The sequence below is a fragment of the Ptiloglossa arizonensis genome, chromosome 1, assembly GCF_051014685.1.
Source record: "Ptiloglossa arizonensis isolate GNS036 chromosome 1, iyPtiAriz1_principal, whole genome shotgun sequence".
In the NCBI taxonomy this organism is placed as follows: domain Eukaryota; kingdom Metazoa; phylum Arthropoda; class Insecta; order Hymenoptera; family Colletidae; genus Ptiloglossa; species Ptiloglossa arizonensis.
Window position 1 is genome coordinate 19,808,322 of NC_135048.1, and position 15,248 is coordinate 19,823,569.

At 36.2% G+C, this 15,248-nt stretch overlaps 1 protein-coding gene across 1 annotated transcript; it reads left to right on the plus strand.

Moving 5' to 3' along the window:
• The first annotated feature begins 14,419 nt into the window (after positions 1 to 14,419).
• On the plus strand, positions 14,420 to 14,842 carry LOC143147109 (uncharacterized). Its single transcript, XM_076312048.1, has one exon. The coding sequence runs from the start codon at positions 14,420 to 14,422 to the stop codon at positions 14,840 to 14,842; it is 423 nt and encodes a 140-aa protein (XP_076168163.1).
• The last annotated feature ends 406 nt before the right edge of the window (positions 14,843 to 15,248 follow it).

A 15,248-nucleotide genomic window follows, 5' to 3' on the forward strand; every position in this document is an offset into this window, starting at 1 on the left:
GATATTTATTAAGTTGTAATGATCTTTTAAAATTCAGCTTCAATTTATCTTTATGATTTTTTATAACGTTCTTCGACTTTGAAAATAAATATAACTGTATTATCGAAATGGCTATTTGGAATGTTATTACGTTTAGAATATTGTATCAGGACTTCCAAACTACGTATTTACTCGATTTTGTCGCAGTACAGTCACGTTTATCATACCTTCAAATAGCAGCCATTCTAGTTCACATTATGTGGCTTCATTCCATTTTCAAAGCTATTTCTCACGGCTCTGATTGTGTGCTAAATGTTCGTTTGTTTCGTCGTTGATACATTTAGGTTATTTCAGTGTGTTCTTGTGCATAGTGCAGTAATGCGCGTGAGATAACGAGGACACGTTCCATTTTCTGTTGAAAGAACAGCACCAAAAGCCGATTAACAATGCAAAACCAAATAAACCATTGTTTCTGTAGATATATTTTTTTTTTAGTTTTGACAGTTTAATAATCATTGTATTAATAAATGTACACGTGACCATGTGCGCATAAATTGTAAAGTTAGCCACTTTTATGCGATTCTCGCATAGAAGCTTAAATGACATTTCCATGTTATACCATCTAACTAAGTGACATTTTAAAAGCCACTACGTGTGATCATTAATTTTGGTTCATTGGCCACCGTTGAATTTTGGTTAATTTGGTCCGTTCCTATTCGTTAGGTTATCGTGCCAGGTTTGGCATTATAAAAAATGTAGGAAGCAAATGAAACGAAAGATAGGAAAGAGAAAACGTTATGGATAGTATAAATACCGTACTAAAGCCATAAATAGCTTAGAACAGAAACAAAAACTACGGAATTAAATTTAGAAGTAACTTAATGTACGGTTGATCGCTCGAAAACACAATCATACTTAATAATTAACCAGAAGGAACTTAAATGGTATATTCGCTGACATTATTATTTCATCGAGTCGATTTTGTTTCTGCTTTGGAGCTTTTTGTCTCTTATAACGAGTGAAATGTTTACGATTGAAAAAAGTACTGTACCTTAACGTCAAGATGAGTTTTTACGCATTTGTAAATTCCACTGAACGATGTATTGTAAAAATTTTACTCCACAATATTTTGTACCATGGAAACCTCGATAAAACAGATCTTTCAGCAGGTAAAACCATGTTCGTTTTAATATTTTACCAGTTGAATAATCGAATTTGAAATATAATTTTTTACGAGTATGAATTTTTCTAATTTGCTATAATGGTTAAGGTAAATAAGAGCTCGGAGTAAATAGAGGTCTGAGTTAAATTCTGCAATTAGTATACAGGAGTCACGATATTAAAAATCTATAGATCGATAGAAAATGGACAAAAATTCAATTTTTGATTTATTTTCACGTAAAACTTGTAGATACTCGGCTCGATCGAGTTCCAGCAATTAGTATACAGGAATCGTAGTATTAAAAATTTGTAGGCTGATAGAAAACGGCGAAAAGTTCAATTTCTGTTTTATTTCCGTGGAAAAAAAATCGTAGGCACTCGTTTCGATCGATCCATTAAATTTCTTTTTCTGTTTTTGATTAAGCATTGCCCCATGCAAAGGTGTTATTAGTGTGGAAGGGAGATAAGAAAATCGAACAGACGTAAAATCGATAAATCGCGCTTTGTTCGAGTAGGTACACGTTCGCGCCCGCCGACCGGGTACACGTTTTCTCGAACACAAAAGGCACGTTTCGGTTGGTCGAAGAGACGAGGGCAGAAGTAAAATCCATCGATCGATCGATGGTTCTCCGAGTCCAGTGTCGGTTGTGAATGCGTCCCATCCTTGGCCAAGGCTGGCTTCTCTGATAAACCGTGTAATACAGAAAGGAACTCGACGTGGAACGGTTTCGACACGGGTCCCCCTAAGAGACCGCGAAAGCATCTCTGCCATTGTAGTACGGACCACCGTGCAGATAGGACAAGCATCCTAATCGTTCTCTGCGTTCCGTTTTAGTATTTCCATTTTACGGTCACCCGTGGCCCCGGTGCGCGAGCGTTCTTCTATTTTTGCGCACGCGTGCCGAAACAAATTTTTCATCGGCCGCTTTTTTCTTTTTCTTCGTCTTCAACTATCGTCGTTGATATCGTAGTTCTCTGTTTTGGAATTTCTGCTGATTTGTAGCCTCTTCCTTACTGAGCTTGTTCGACGACTTCGGTGTAGCCAGTCGTACGCGTTATTTATCGTAAATCAATTTTTGGGCGAATGGAAAGCAGAACGAAAACAATAAAGGGGATTTGTGTTCATTGGGACCATTTTTCCGTGATTCGTTTCGCGAGAGTTAGGGAAAATCAGTTAACTTTCGTCACAAATTAACAATTGCGATATTGATTTGTTTCGTATTTGCATATTTTTGTAATCACTTTTAAAGGAAATTTCACGCTTTTTTTACCATTTACCAAGCAGATGGATGGATCGTATCGATCGCGCACTTTTTATTTTTAATATTCTTCAACGTTGTGCGACGTTTTCTGAAAAAACTGAATCGCATTGGTCGAAGATGCGTACTTTTGAAAATGCGCGAGTGATTCAAATTTGGCAGCTTTTTCTTGATAAAAATAATTCAATGAAACTGAACATCTCATAAAAAATTACTCCTTTGTTATTCTAAGGCCACGCTTTTGACGAGCTTCGAATTTTATACCACTGTAATTATGTAAAATGAATTTTTTCTACGCCTTTTAGTACGTTTATTTATAACTCCACGTAATCAGTCTCGATTATTATATCTTCTTCTTTGCGTTCCCCTTTCCAACCATCTGAATGTTTTATACATTTTAATACTATTAAACATTTTATTCTAGTTTATATCGCGTAGCTCGGTCTCCTATCAGATGCCGCAGAAATGTCTTTAAAGATGTAATCTCGTTTGTCGTATAAAAAGATGAATCTTGTTTCTCCTTTTTTCCATCTGCTACTTCTATTTCCTCCATTTTCAACTAGTTATGCAATTTCTATTTCTCGCCCTAGCGCCAACACTGTCATATTTTCATTCATTTTTTTACTCTGCTTCTTTCCTCATTTTTCCTCCTTAATCTCGTTGCGTTTCATGTTTTATTGCACGTAATTTCTATATCACGTGACGCCATCGGTTAAAAGAATATTATTCTGTTGAATATTCAAAAACAATTTTGGTTCGTTTGAAGCGAGTCCGCTACAAAAGTAAGCTATATAACGTGATTCGTGAATTAAGAATTTAACTTGAACGAATTTTGAAAATATTGTTCAGTATTGCTGTTTATTCTACCACTGCACAATTATCGCATAACCGCTCTCATCCGTACTTAAAAGAAGTTTCGAAAAATTATGGTCAATAATTCAAAAATACTCGCTAACTTCCCGGGTAACTGTATTATAGGCAATGATTTTAATGCGTAATAAATCGCTTGGAACAACGCAAACACACCAACACAGATGGAGATGAAGACACTTTATACCCGCATGAATATTAACAATTATTACATCGCCCATAGCGACAAGTGCTCCAATAAATCACCCCTATCGAAACCTTCCAATGTTGAAATTTTCCTCGCCAGCTTTTCACTACGTATCGACTGTAACGCCATACAAGATTTACCATTCAATCAAGTATCGATAATTTTGCAAACAAACATCTGCTATTGACAAGGACCTGCTGCCTACCTAACACCGGTTTCGATGGAATTTTGCAGATTTTTAGAAGGTACAAGAGAACGTAATATGTACTTCTTTTTAGCTACAGTAACCGAAGTTGAAGGTATGAAACTTCTCTTTAAAGTTTTTCTCCCCCTAATGCTATCTTGAAAACTATCGGAGGTAGAAGAAAGTTTTATCAATAAATTCTCGGCGGTTTTTGACGAAAAATAACATGCTTTACAAAGTAGAAAAAGTTATTAATAAAGTAAAAATATTAGTTCTATCAGCTTTATTATAGAGACTTCTCAAAAGACGATACAGCGAATTCTTTTTATTTTGTATTTACAATCAGCTACGAGTATTTTTATTTTCTATCGATATTATATATCTATTTACCATTTAGAAGTATAAAATGAGTAACTGTAGACATTTTTTTTGAATTTTTTCCAACGTTTTGTGTTATTATAATTGACATTCCATTGTATTAACGGGCGAAGGACCTAATTTGCCCCCTCCGATTTTAACCCTCTTTTGCAGGATAATAGAGTACAGGTTCCTGTTGCGATCCGTAGAATATTAAATGTAGATACTCGATACTTTTCGAGATTCGTGTAATTAAACTTCAATGTACGGTTAGACGATGTGTACGTAAATACACAAATCGATCATCGAGATGACGTAAATGTATAATCGAATAATTATTCGGTGAATTTTATATCGCACAACGAAATAAATAATTTGAAAATCCGATCGAAGGTGTTCTCTATATTTGCAAACCAAAGAGAAAAGCGTATTTATTATTCATATCTTCGTAATTATCGAGTACGTACACTTAATATTTTACAAGTTACAAACCATGTTCTGTCTTCTATCATCCTGCGAAAGCACGTCTAAATCTAAAGGGCCCTAGGAAGAGGGGGGGGGGGGGGTAGAACGGGTCCCTTCTAAATACTCAGTGACTTAAAAACGCGAACATTTTCGAGGAAGCTTAATGCCATTCCTTCGTTCCAACTCTGTTCGTCCATTAATGTTTTACCGTTGGAACGATTGAAAAATTATATTCTTTTGTCTGAAATTTCTATAACCCCATTGGATTACGAAGCGTCGCACACGCCCAGCCCCGTCACTGGTACATCCGGTTCCCTTTCGTCCTTTCGTTCTGCCTTTGCCTTGCTTCTCTGACTTTGGCTTGCTCCTTCTGTTCGCACGTACTCCATTCTTTTTGATTTTCTTTATTTCCACGGCTTTTCCCTATACCCCCTTTTGGAGTCCGTTCTTTGCACGAGTTACACCACGTAAACCGTGGTAGTTTGTTGGTCACGGTGTGCAATCTTACGAAGAGTCAGACGAAGCGTGACGCCGTCCTTCTATCCCCTTTGTAGCCCAACACTCGAATTCGGTTCATCCACGCGCGTGCGCGGGCGCACGCTCGCACATGTGGGTACATTTAACACAACAGCTCGTAGCAGATATATCTCGGTGCACTGGCACAATGGCAGCGTGTACTTTCGCGCGACGCGTGAGAATGGAGGGACACTATACGTAGAAATACGTTGCACGGTACGTTGTGCAGGTAAGCAATGTGTGCGGTGGTACACAAACACACGCCCGAGTGGACCTCGTATATGGAAAAGTTTATAGGCGGTGCATATATGTAGATAAGCGTACTGATAAGCCTTTAGTGTCGCGAAGAACGGATCTGTGGAGAACGTTTATTTATGGAGTTGGAAATTGTACCGGTAATACAAACAGATTCGCGAAGTATGCTAAGTTATCACCGACGGTAGATAACTTAACGTTCACGGAAGAAATCTCCGAGGATGAGGTAAGACCGTACTGGAAAAAAACAATGCGTGTAAATGTATTATTTTTGATCTTCGTTGCAAATATCGTTGACTTTCGGAGCTTTCTCGAAGATCTGCATTTGTGATGTATGTTTATTGTTCTAACTGTGCAGCATGGTAAATAACTGACGCTTAGAAAGTGTACTTTAAAAGTTTCCTTCCGAGATACTTATCTCGACCGCGATTGTGCTATGCAAATGATGCATAGAGGATATTAGAATAGTTATCCGGGAAATGAAACGTTCTGGTTTAAAGTAGAGTCCGGTGAACGATTGCGGTTGTGCCTTTCTATATTTAAATAGAAAAGTAAACCGATAGAATTTACGCTAAAAGCAAAATATGCGTTGCAATGCAACAGACGCACGATATGGCTGTCGAGGAACTGTATAAACGCTATCCTCGAGTTGCATATAACCATTTTAACTTTCATATCGTACGTACAGCCTCGAACATTATATCGTTAAATGTGGTTAAGTTTGATTTATCACTTAGGGATGAATAGCCTTATGAGTTCGTGTTAAATTATAATTAGATTTGCCAAACTTTTTTCAGTGCCTGCAGAATGTATTGCTCGGTTGCTCTATTTTCTTAACTAGGGTAGTCGGTAAAATTATTGCACTATTATCGAAAGGACTAAGACTGGAACACTTGTTGAATATTTCAGTGATTCAAATATTCGACGAATATAATTCGAATAGTTCGATATAACATTCGTGTATCGTATGCGATCTCTTCCTTTGTTATACAGTACTATAGTATAGTAATCTGTGCATCTAATGAATTTAATTGCGATCCTAATTCGTACAATTCTGTCATCATGAATTTAACAAGAATATTGTAACTTTGCTACATTTATTAAAAATATGAGATACTCTCAAGTTCTTGCCTCGAGGCCTTTGTATCGTTAGCGTTCTATAATCAGCATCGCATGAAACATCGCTCAGAATCGAGCAGGTTTTCGATATTGTCGCAAGAGAGCGAGAAATGAACGTCTTTGTACTCTTTTTGTCCATTAGCTCATAACTCGATGCTTGTTCGTATGCCACTGTGTGGCTAATTTTACTTGTTTCCTTTTTTAGATTTAAGTATGTATCAGTTTTGACAAGGATCTTACGAATGACATGTCTAGTAGCGTGCTTGTGCAGAGCCCCCCTATATATCCGGTCAAGTCTGTTTACTTTAGAAACAGGTTACAAGTACCTCAAAGGGACTGTTCGCAACTCGACTGTTTAACATCAACGGAGCCACGCAGCCCTCGGCACAATACCTCAGATCGTGGAACGTGCCTGCATTTAGTACGGTCCCACATCCTAAGCCAATCCAGACATGATAGCACCTGTCAGGGGTTGAAGCACGCACCGACATAGACCCAAGGTTCGTTACACAATTCACGTAGCAAATAAGTCGATAATTTCGTAGAGTTCAAGAGATTCGACCTCGAATTACTCCTGATTCGTACAGCGTGCCGTAAAGTCACCAGGAACTACTCTAATAACGTTTGAATTCCACGAATAAACTTCGAACACACGTGTATTCGAATATCATAATTCAAATATTATTCGAATAAGAAAGGATTCGTATATTTGAATTACATAAATAATGCACTTGAACATTATTCGAATAGTCAAGTATTTGAATTTTTTTTTCAAAAATTTGTTCATCGAAGTATTCAAACATTCGAATACAGACAAATTCAACAAGTAATCCCCGTTCTAACGTTTCAGTACTAAGTTCAATGCGACTGGCGACGACTCTAGTGCGTTTGCGTTAGTATGGACAAGTTTGTTTGCGTTGTAGAATTAATTACTACTGAGGAAAATCAACGTCAGAGTTACGAAACATTAAAAAATTGAATTATACTTTTTCTCATTCTTCTAGAATAAGAGGAAGAGCAATTCTCTAAGACTTCGTATTTCAATAAATAAGTCTCCCTGCTGAAACGAAGTTTAAACTGTATAATGAGTATGAGGTTAACATTGGAAGTTGAGAAGGAAGTCGGGAATGTGTTGGAGCGTGCACGATGGTCTCACCTGTTGACAGCCTTCTTCGTGACTATGAGCGTGCCAGAGGTTCGCAATAGCTCTGCCATCATGATAATCCAAAAGTGCTGTAATCCGTTGGAAAAATGTATTCTTTCCATCGCACCGTACGTTATTTTTCAATACCGAAGGTTTTAATATTTATCACCATGTATACGCTTTTATACATATCTTACAAGAGTTAGGAAATTTTAAATAAAAATTTGTTTACTTACCGTTCATTCTTAGAAGAGATATTCGAAATAATGATACTCGAATGCTCAAATATTCGAAATAATAAAAAATTTTATTTTTTATTCTTCTTCCAGATGAACATCTTCTCTTGTCTCTTGATAAAAATTTTTCTTATATAACTTGACGAGTATCGGGAAAGAAGTAAAACTCATAAACTGTAATTCTTTGGATTACTTTTCAATGTTGACAGTTAGGCCGTCTAATGAGAAAGTAGCTGGAGAACGGACGCATCGAGTCGTCTCGGATAAAGAAGATGCAACTGTTTCGAACATACCATAGTAACCACTTTGGTTCATTTTGAAACTTCTATCTGTGACTAGGTTTTTGTGACATTTGATCCTCACTCGTTGGTCTTCACTCTTGATCCTTTACTTGTCAAACAAACTCAATTACCACTCGCAGCTACAGTTTGTCCACTTGCTTTATTCGACTTGATCGGTTGATTGGAAAATCTCGATCGTTAAATACATGAAAGTGATAAAGGATTCCTGTAAATCTCTATACATCTCTTCTCGCAGTACGAGAAGACCCAAGCAGCGCGATAGCGCTTCTTTTTATTTTACGTCGATAAATTTCAAGCGGCGCGATAGCGCTTGGTTTATTTTATATTTATTATAATTGCCCCGCCTACGGACCTACAAGTAGTATTACCTCGTCTATGGTCAGACAAGTAGTATTACCACGTCTATAGTTAGACAAGTAGTACGACCTCCTGTCTATGGTCAGAAAAGTAGTACGATCCCCTGTCTATGGTCAGACAAGTAGTATGGTCCAGTCTGTGGCCAGACAAGTACTATGGCCCCGGTCTGTGGTCAGACAAGTACTATAGCCCCTGTCTATGGTCAGACACGTAGTATGATCACCGAGTGTGGTCAGGCAAGTAGTAGGACCCCCATATGTGGCCCGACAAGTGGCATTACCTCCGTCAGACAAGGGTAAATGCGAGTGTATAGTCAGACAATTATGGATGATATGGTCAGACAAGTAGACACGCGTGTCTATGGTCAGAGAAGTTGAAATGCAGTTGTGCGGTCAGAAATTTGACCTTAAACAATCTTGAAATATCGTAAACGTCCTCACTTAGAGATTATTTTCTTGAGAAATTCTAACGATACGTTCAATCTGCTTAAGATTTTTCAATTCGGCATACTCCTTGAATATGTATCCACTTAGAGATTAAAATGGGACACACTGTATATTGTGTGTATCCGGTGGTTGGACCAGGCAACCCACTTGCCCCTTTTTCGCGGGCCAAAACGGCAATCCCCCTAAGCGAGGAAGTTCATTTCGGGTTTTACGTCCGTCACGAGAATGTTCCTCCACTCGTGCCATGGATTTAGCTCAGTAACGAGGCCTGATAAAGCCACTCAACTACTCGGTTCGAGCCACCGCGGAAGTCACGATGGCCGTACAGTTTCTATATTCCATTTTCAGCTCGGTTGTCGTTCTTTCTGTCGTGTTTGGACGAAGCAGGCTCGAATTCTTGCAAATCGAAAAACGTCCCCAAATCAGGTTAGATCTACGTTAACGCGCGGTATTTTTTGAAAAATCGTTTGTACGTCATGTAACAGAATTGCAATGAAAGCAATTTGCATGTCTCTGGATTAGGTTGGTTCGATTTTGGTTGACCGTGCGCAACAGTTTGAATTTGCATACGCTGCTTCTTCATTTCAACGGAGAATCGAACGATTTTATTTCGAGGTTAGGTTTTATAATCACATTTCTTTACGCGTCTTACCTGTTACGTATTTGCGTATTTTAGATACATTTCATTTATACGTGTATTTATTTTCGTGCACGAGTAACGAAGATGTTTGATAATAATGATAATTTTCCGGCATGAAAATTTACCATTTTCGAACTTATATTGTTTCTATATTTTAGTAACATTTTCATTATTATTATAATAACGTTTCATCGGTGAATTGCTAATCGTATTCCTGGTATTGCCATGAAAAAAGAAAAAATCATTCGGTTACCGTGGGTCGTTCAAATAGATTCGTAAAAGAAGAAAATCTTTGAAATTTACAGGAAAAGTATGTGCACATTTAACTCAATTCGAATCGTTCAGAGGAAAGCCGCTCTTTTTACGGGTGTTATACGAGCGAAAGCACTGCAAATGTATATTTGTAGTTCAAAAACAAACATTTCAATCCTTTTACCCGATCTTTTACATCTCGTCTCGAGTGTGATAGTTTAGACTCATTAGTATGGCTTACCTCGCACACTCTAAGCTTTAAGCCGTGTTTCCACCTGAGCAACGCATAGCGCAAAACATACTTGAAGCGCTGGAAAAGTCGGTTTTTATACGGCAACACCTACTCCATATTAAATCGTACAAGATTCGATATTCTAGTCACGAATTTTTCTCGAAACTCGCGTATTTATTTATCCAAACTTGCCATAAGTTCTGTTACAAGTATTTTGTAATTCGGATATTGTAGAGAAAATAAAAGAAATATCATCGTTCTCAATCAGAATTTATTTACACAATTAACGATAAGACAAAAATAACGATATTGTTCGAAAAATTTGATTTCGATGATGTTCTGTGACGTGGATACTCGTTATTGTTACAATTTTCTTCACTCTTGGAGCAAAGCGATTTGGGAAGAAATTCGATAGCTGCATCCTTTCAAATATCAGCTTGGACCAAAGCCTTGCAAAATATGTGATTCCTGTGAAACACGTTTAGGTATTAGTTCTCACTTCGAATATATTTACGCGCATCGATTTAAATGTTACAGTCTGTGTTTTATTTATACGTTGAAAACTCGTATTTTGAATATACATTCCAACGAAAGGCATGTGTCAGTCGATTTTTGTGAATACTGGAAAACGAATAACAGACAAGTTGAATCGGAGTCGGTCGACGAGAATTTATATCGGCGAGCAAAAATTATTCGATCGTCGTTGAACTATTAACATGTGGAAATATTTGCAGGTATCGTTTAATGGCTGATAAGTCGAGCTTTATTACGCGCCGATTACCCAGAATATTGCATAAATATTGTATTCGACCAAAATTTATATCGGCCGATAAGCGTAGATAATTTCACATATAGAATTTACCGTAGAAACTAAATTTTCGACATCGATTTGCGGGAGTACATTTGGGTTAATTAAGAGTTACTCTGAATTTCGATTAACGTCGGTTGAGACTGATTCAACCGATAATTGCGGTAGTTGGAAACTTATAAATTACCAGGTAATTTAATTCTCGATATCGATCGAACCAATGCCGGAGATTTGCTAACTTTAACTCGAACTAACCACACGAACCTGTCTATTTGTTCTTGTCGACGCTTTTTTCGACTTCACTCTCAACACTACCGAGGGGAAATAGATGCTATACCCGTGCAATTCCACTTTCGAGTTTACCGTAATAAAGAAGAGGATGCAGCGGAGCTTCGGTGCGCCGGTAAAGATAGCTCATCGGAGTTAGTAGTCACATCGGAAAAAATGGTTCGATTTACATTCAAATGAAATTATTAATTTATTTAAATCAACTAGTCGACTTTTCGAACGAAAATTTTCAGATTTTTCGTACAGGTAAGAATCTTGATCCCGAGACCGGTGTTATCCAAACAGTTACCTATGATTTTCACGGGGGACGTTTTTCGATTCAATGGGGCAAGTGAAAGAAATTAATTTTAATATTTCTCTCTATTGATATATTAATCGTGCCTGTTTAAAGACTCTAAGAGAATTTTTTTTGTATCGTTTTAAAACTACCGCTTATCCGGAGCGGAGAAACTTTCTTTTTTTAGGTAAAGGGAAGGCACCTTCCGAAACGTTTAAAAACCACTGCCTTAGAAGACCGGGGGATTTTTTTCTTTTACATAAAGTATGCAGTGGAATCTATAACGAACCCCGACGAAAAGAGTCGTGCGCTTGGAGTCTTTTCGGCAAATATTAATATTAACGTGTTCGTTAGCTAGACGACGGTTTGACATCGTTCTTTTTTTTTTTGTAGAAAAAATAATATTACAAATACTTTGGATTAAATGTGAGTACTTAAAGAAGCGAAAGATATGTACGTTCGTATGTGCATCGTAAACAGGTAATAAAAAGCATACATGTATGTGTAATTTGTCGTCTAAATGAATTAATTTCGGTAAATTCGAGGCAACTTAGAAACGTGTAAACGCGGCACAAGATTAAAAAGGATAAACGGGAAGATCACTTCCTCTCTTTTGGAGAAATTTGTAAAGCGGAAAAATGTACATTAGCGCAGCATTTGTAAGAGCATTTTCTTTTCGTACCGCTTTAAAAATTACCGCGTATCAAATAAAGTAAATTCGTCGATATTGCAACGATGTCGATGCCATGCGACATTGGGAAATTTATTTACGAATATTTATTCGCAATTGTACTAGTTTTCTTCGAATAATTTTCTTATATTCGACAAATAAAGAGTTCAGTCAATTGAAATCTACAGAAATTTTGTTTCAAACGAATCAGTTTAAACGAGAGAAAAATTCTTTGTTCATAAATTTCTGGTGCAGAAATTCTCTGTTCTCGTTTAGGTAGACGGCCCTTACAATGTTTGGAAATCGCTACTTCGTTTGGATCGCAATAGCATGTAATAATAATGATTGTGTACGGTGTTAACGGGAAAATTTAAAATTATGTCTTTCGTTTTTTCATTTAACGAGGTTTAAGGTTAAGCTGCGGTTAAACTTCGTTCCCGCGTAAGCAATGCGCGGCGCAGAACACACTTGAAGCACTTGAAAAAGGTTCCCTTAATGGGTCAACGCGCACCGAAGGCGCCAATTTACTCGCGAGCGTTCGCACGCGTAGATCTCGAAAGGATTCTAAGGAATATGCAATTTTGGCAGGGAGAACGGAAAAAAGTGTCTTGAAAAAAACATCTCCTGCGACTTGTTGCTACATACACCGTGACTGAAATCAAAGCACGAATTATACGTAACTTTGAAATAAGATTCACTTCCAATGGAATTTATCGGTAATCCGTTTGTTTTTCTATTCGTTTAATTCGAGAATAAAATGAAACTGTTAAAAGTGATTACTAGTATATCGATGGAAATGTTTGTTTGCACAAATGTAAGAAAATTGAGAAATTGTACCGATTACATAATAAATGTATTTGAAATAAAAAGAGTATTAATAATGGGTGGTTTCTGTTGGACAAAGTTCGATTTGTATTATATTTATGAATGATTTTTTTCACGAATATCGTATCGTTTCGTTAACTACAGACGTATTTAAAATTTTGTTTCTCTTACTTTGCTCTCGTTACTAATAATTTGTCCGATAAGTAACACGAATAGTATAATTTACATAAGTTCCCTATAATTACTTACACTTTACTCTTTTATGAACAAATTTATAATAAAATAATTATTTCTAATAAAATGTTACGATATTATTTATGTTATTATTCGCAGACAGTGAACATTAAGAACAAACGACACACGTAGTAAAGAAAGTGCACAAAAAGTGGAAAAATACCATAAAAAAAAAAAGGAAAGCCCTGAATGTAGTAATTTCCGCTTTCAAGCGACAATATTTACCTCGGATTCAAGTAACGAAATCGTTCCCACTAATGTTTATGTTTTCTCAATACGGTGGACAGTTACACTTCATCCATCAATGAAAATTAAAATTTGATATTTTCGATTATTTCTTCATTACAATATTACCAATAGATCGCTAAGATTTTTCCGATGAACACGTGTCCAAAAATGACTTTTTTGGGATTGTTTTTTATCGCGCGAAATAGTTCTAAATTTCAAAGATACGCGCACCTTTGGATAAGGTCGTGTTCGGATTCATTTTCATCGGAAAAATCTCGCCAATTCGTTGACGATACTCGCATTCAAATATAATTAAAAATTAAACAAACTTTTTCTTCTCATTGACGACTGAGTTAGTAACTATGCAAGACGTTACGTTTTTCTTGAATCCGTGTATCTTTTGCTCGAACAATATTTTTATCTTTAAGTAACGCAATTTAATGTTGTAAAATGAATAAAATTCAACGCGTCTAATATCGTTGGAAATGTTTTCTCAGCCGATAACGGAACGTATAATGGTTCGTCGAAATTGGCAGTTACTTCAGTGAGGTAAATCGCGCTCACGGTGTATCCGTCACAGAACGGTGCCATCAGAAAATCCGTCACCGTTGATTTGTTTCGGAATTGTTATCTGCAGACAGATGAATTTACGTCGAAGTGATTCGTGCGAATCGGATAGTCGCGAATTCGAACGCAAACTGAAAGCTCGAAATACAGAGTAAATCTGTTACCAAAAAAAGTATTCGATGTTCGAAACAAGAAAAAGGGAGAAAGAGGAAATGGAAAAGAGTTGAAATAGTTGCATGAAATCTCTAGAAAATTCTTTTCTTCTTTCTTTCTCGTATTATATTGTAAATGTAACTGTGTTCGTAAATCGATTACCAGGTTGCACAATAAGCTTCGATATCTTGAGAGCTTCGAATATACGTGCACTTAATTCTTATTTAATAATTTAATAATATTTTCATCATACTTCATAATTTGTAAAGTGTAATTTAGAGAAAAGATAGAAAAGTGGAAAATTACCATTTGTTAGAATGAAGCAAAAAATATTAAGAAGCATCTATTTTATACTGTCCAAGAAATTATAGAAAAGACAATTGGAGTAACTCGGATAAAATCTCGTAAATGTATATGAATGCAATTTCCATGGTCGTATACCAAGAGACTACATATTTAAATAGTAAACGGAACGAAATGTTTAAAGCTTGCTCAGGAATATTTAAAAAAAACCCATCTGGCACTAATATCAATTCATTTCTAATTTGGAACGACGAGTCAAGCTTTGAATTAGAATCGAATAAAAGTAGAAAAAATGTGTGGAGCAAAGTTTGCGATGCCTTTAAGCACACTTTGGTTACTTCAACGTTAAAACATGAAACTGATTCTATTATAGAATGGGGCCGTTCCAACAATGAACGCTTTGGGAATTTAACTATCACCGATGGCAAAGTAACAGGTGCAAAATACGCCCAAATTTGCGAACAGAATCCATTATTTTACTTACGAACAGTTGAAGAAAATTTGAACGTTTGCCTTCTAACTGAATGACGATCCTAAACATACATCAAGAGTGAAAATAGAATTTCCCGAAGAAATAAAGTTGCATCTTTGGTCAATTTAAAGATCAAATATTCTATAAAATATCTTTAGAAGAATTTGTAGAAAATTTACAATCAAAATAGGCTACAATAATTTATACTCTAGTAAAAAGATGTACAGTTTGATATACATAATAATCATGTAGAAACTACAAAGGCAAAGGAATATCAAACCACTTATTATGTCATATATATAATACAAAATAAATAATATACTAATCCATAGTGCCAATTTAATTCTATGTATACATACATATATATATATATATATATATATATATATATATATATATATATATATATATATATATATATGAATATATTGTACAAATATTGTATGCACTTATCTAGATATT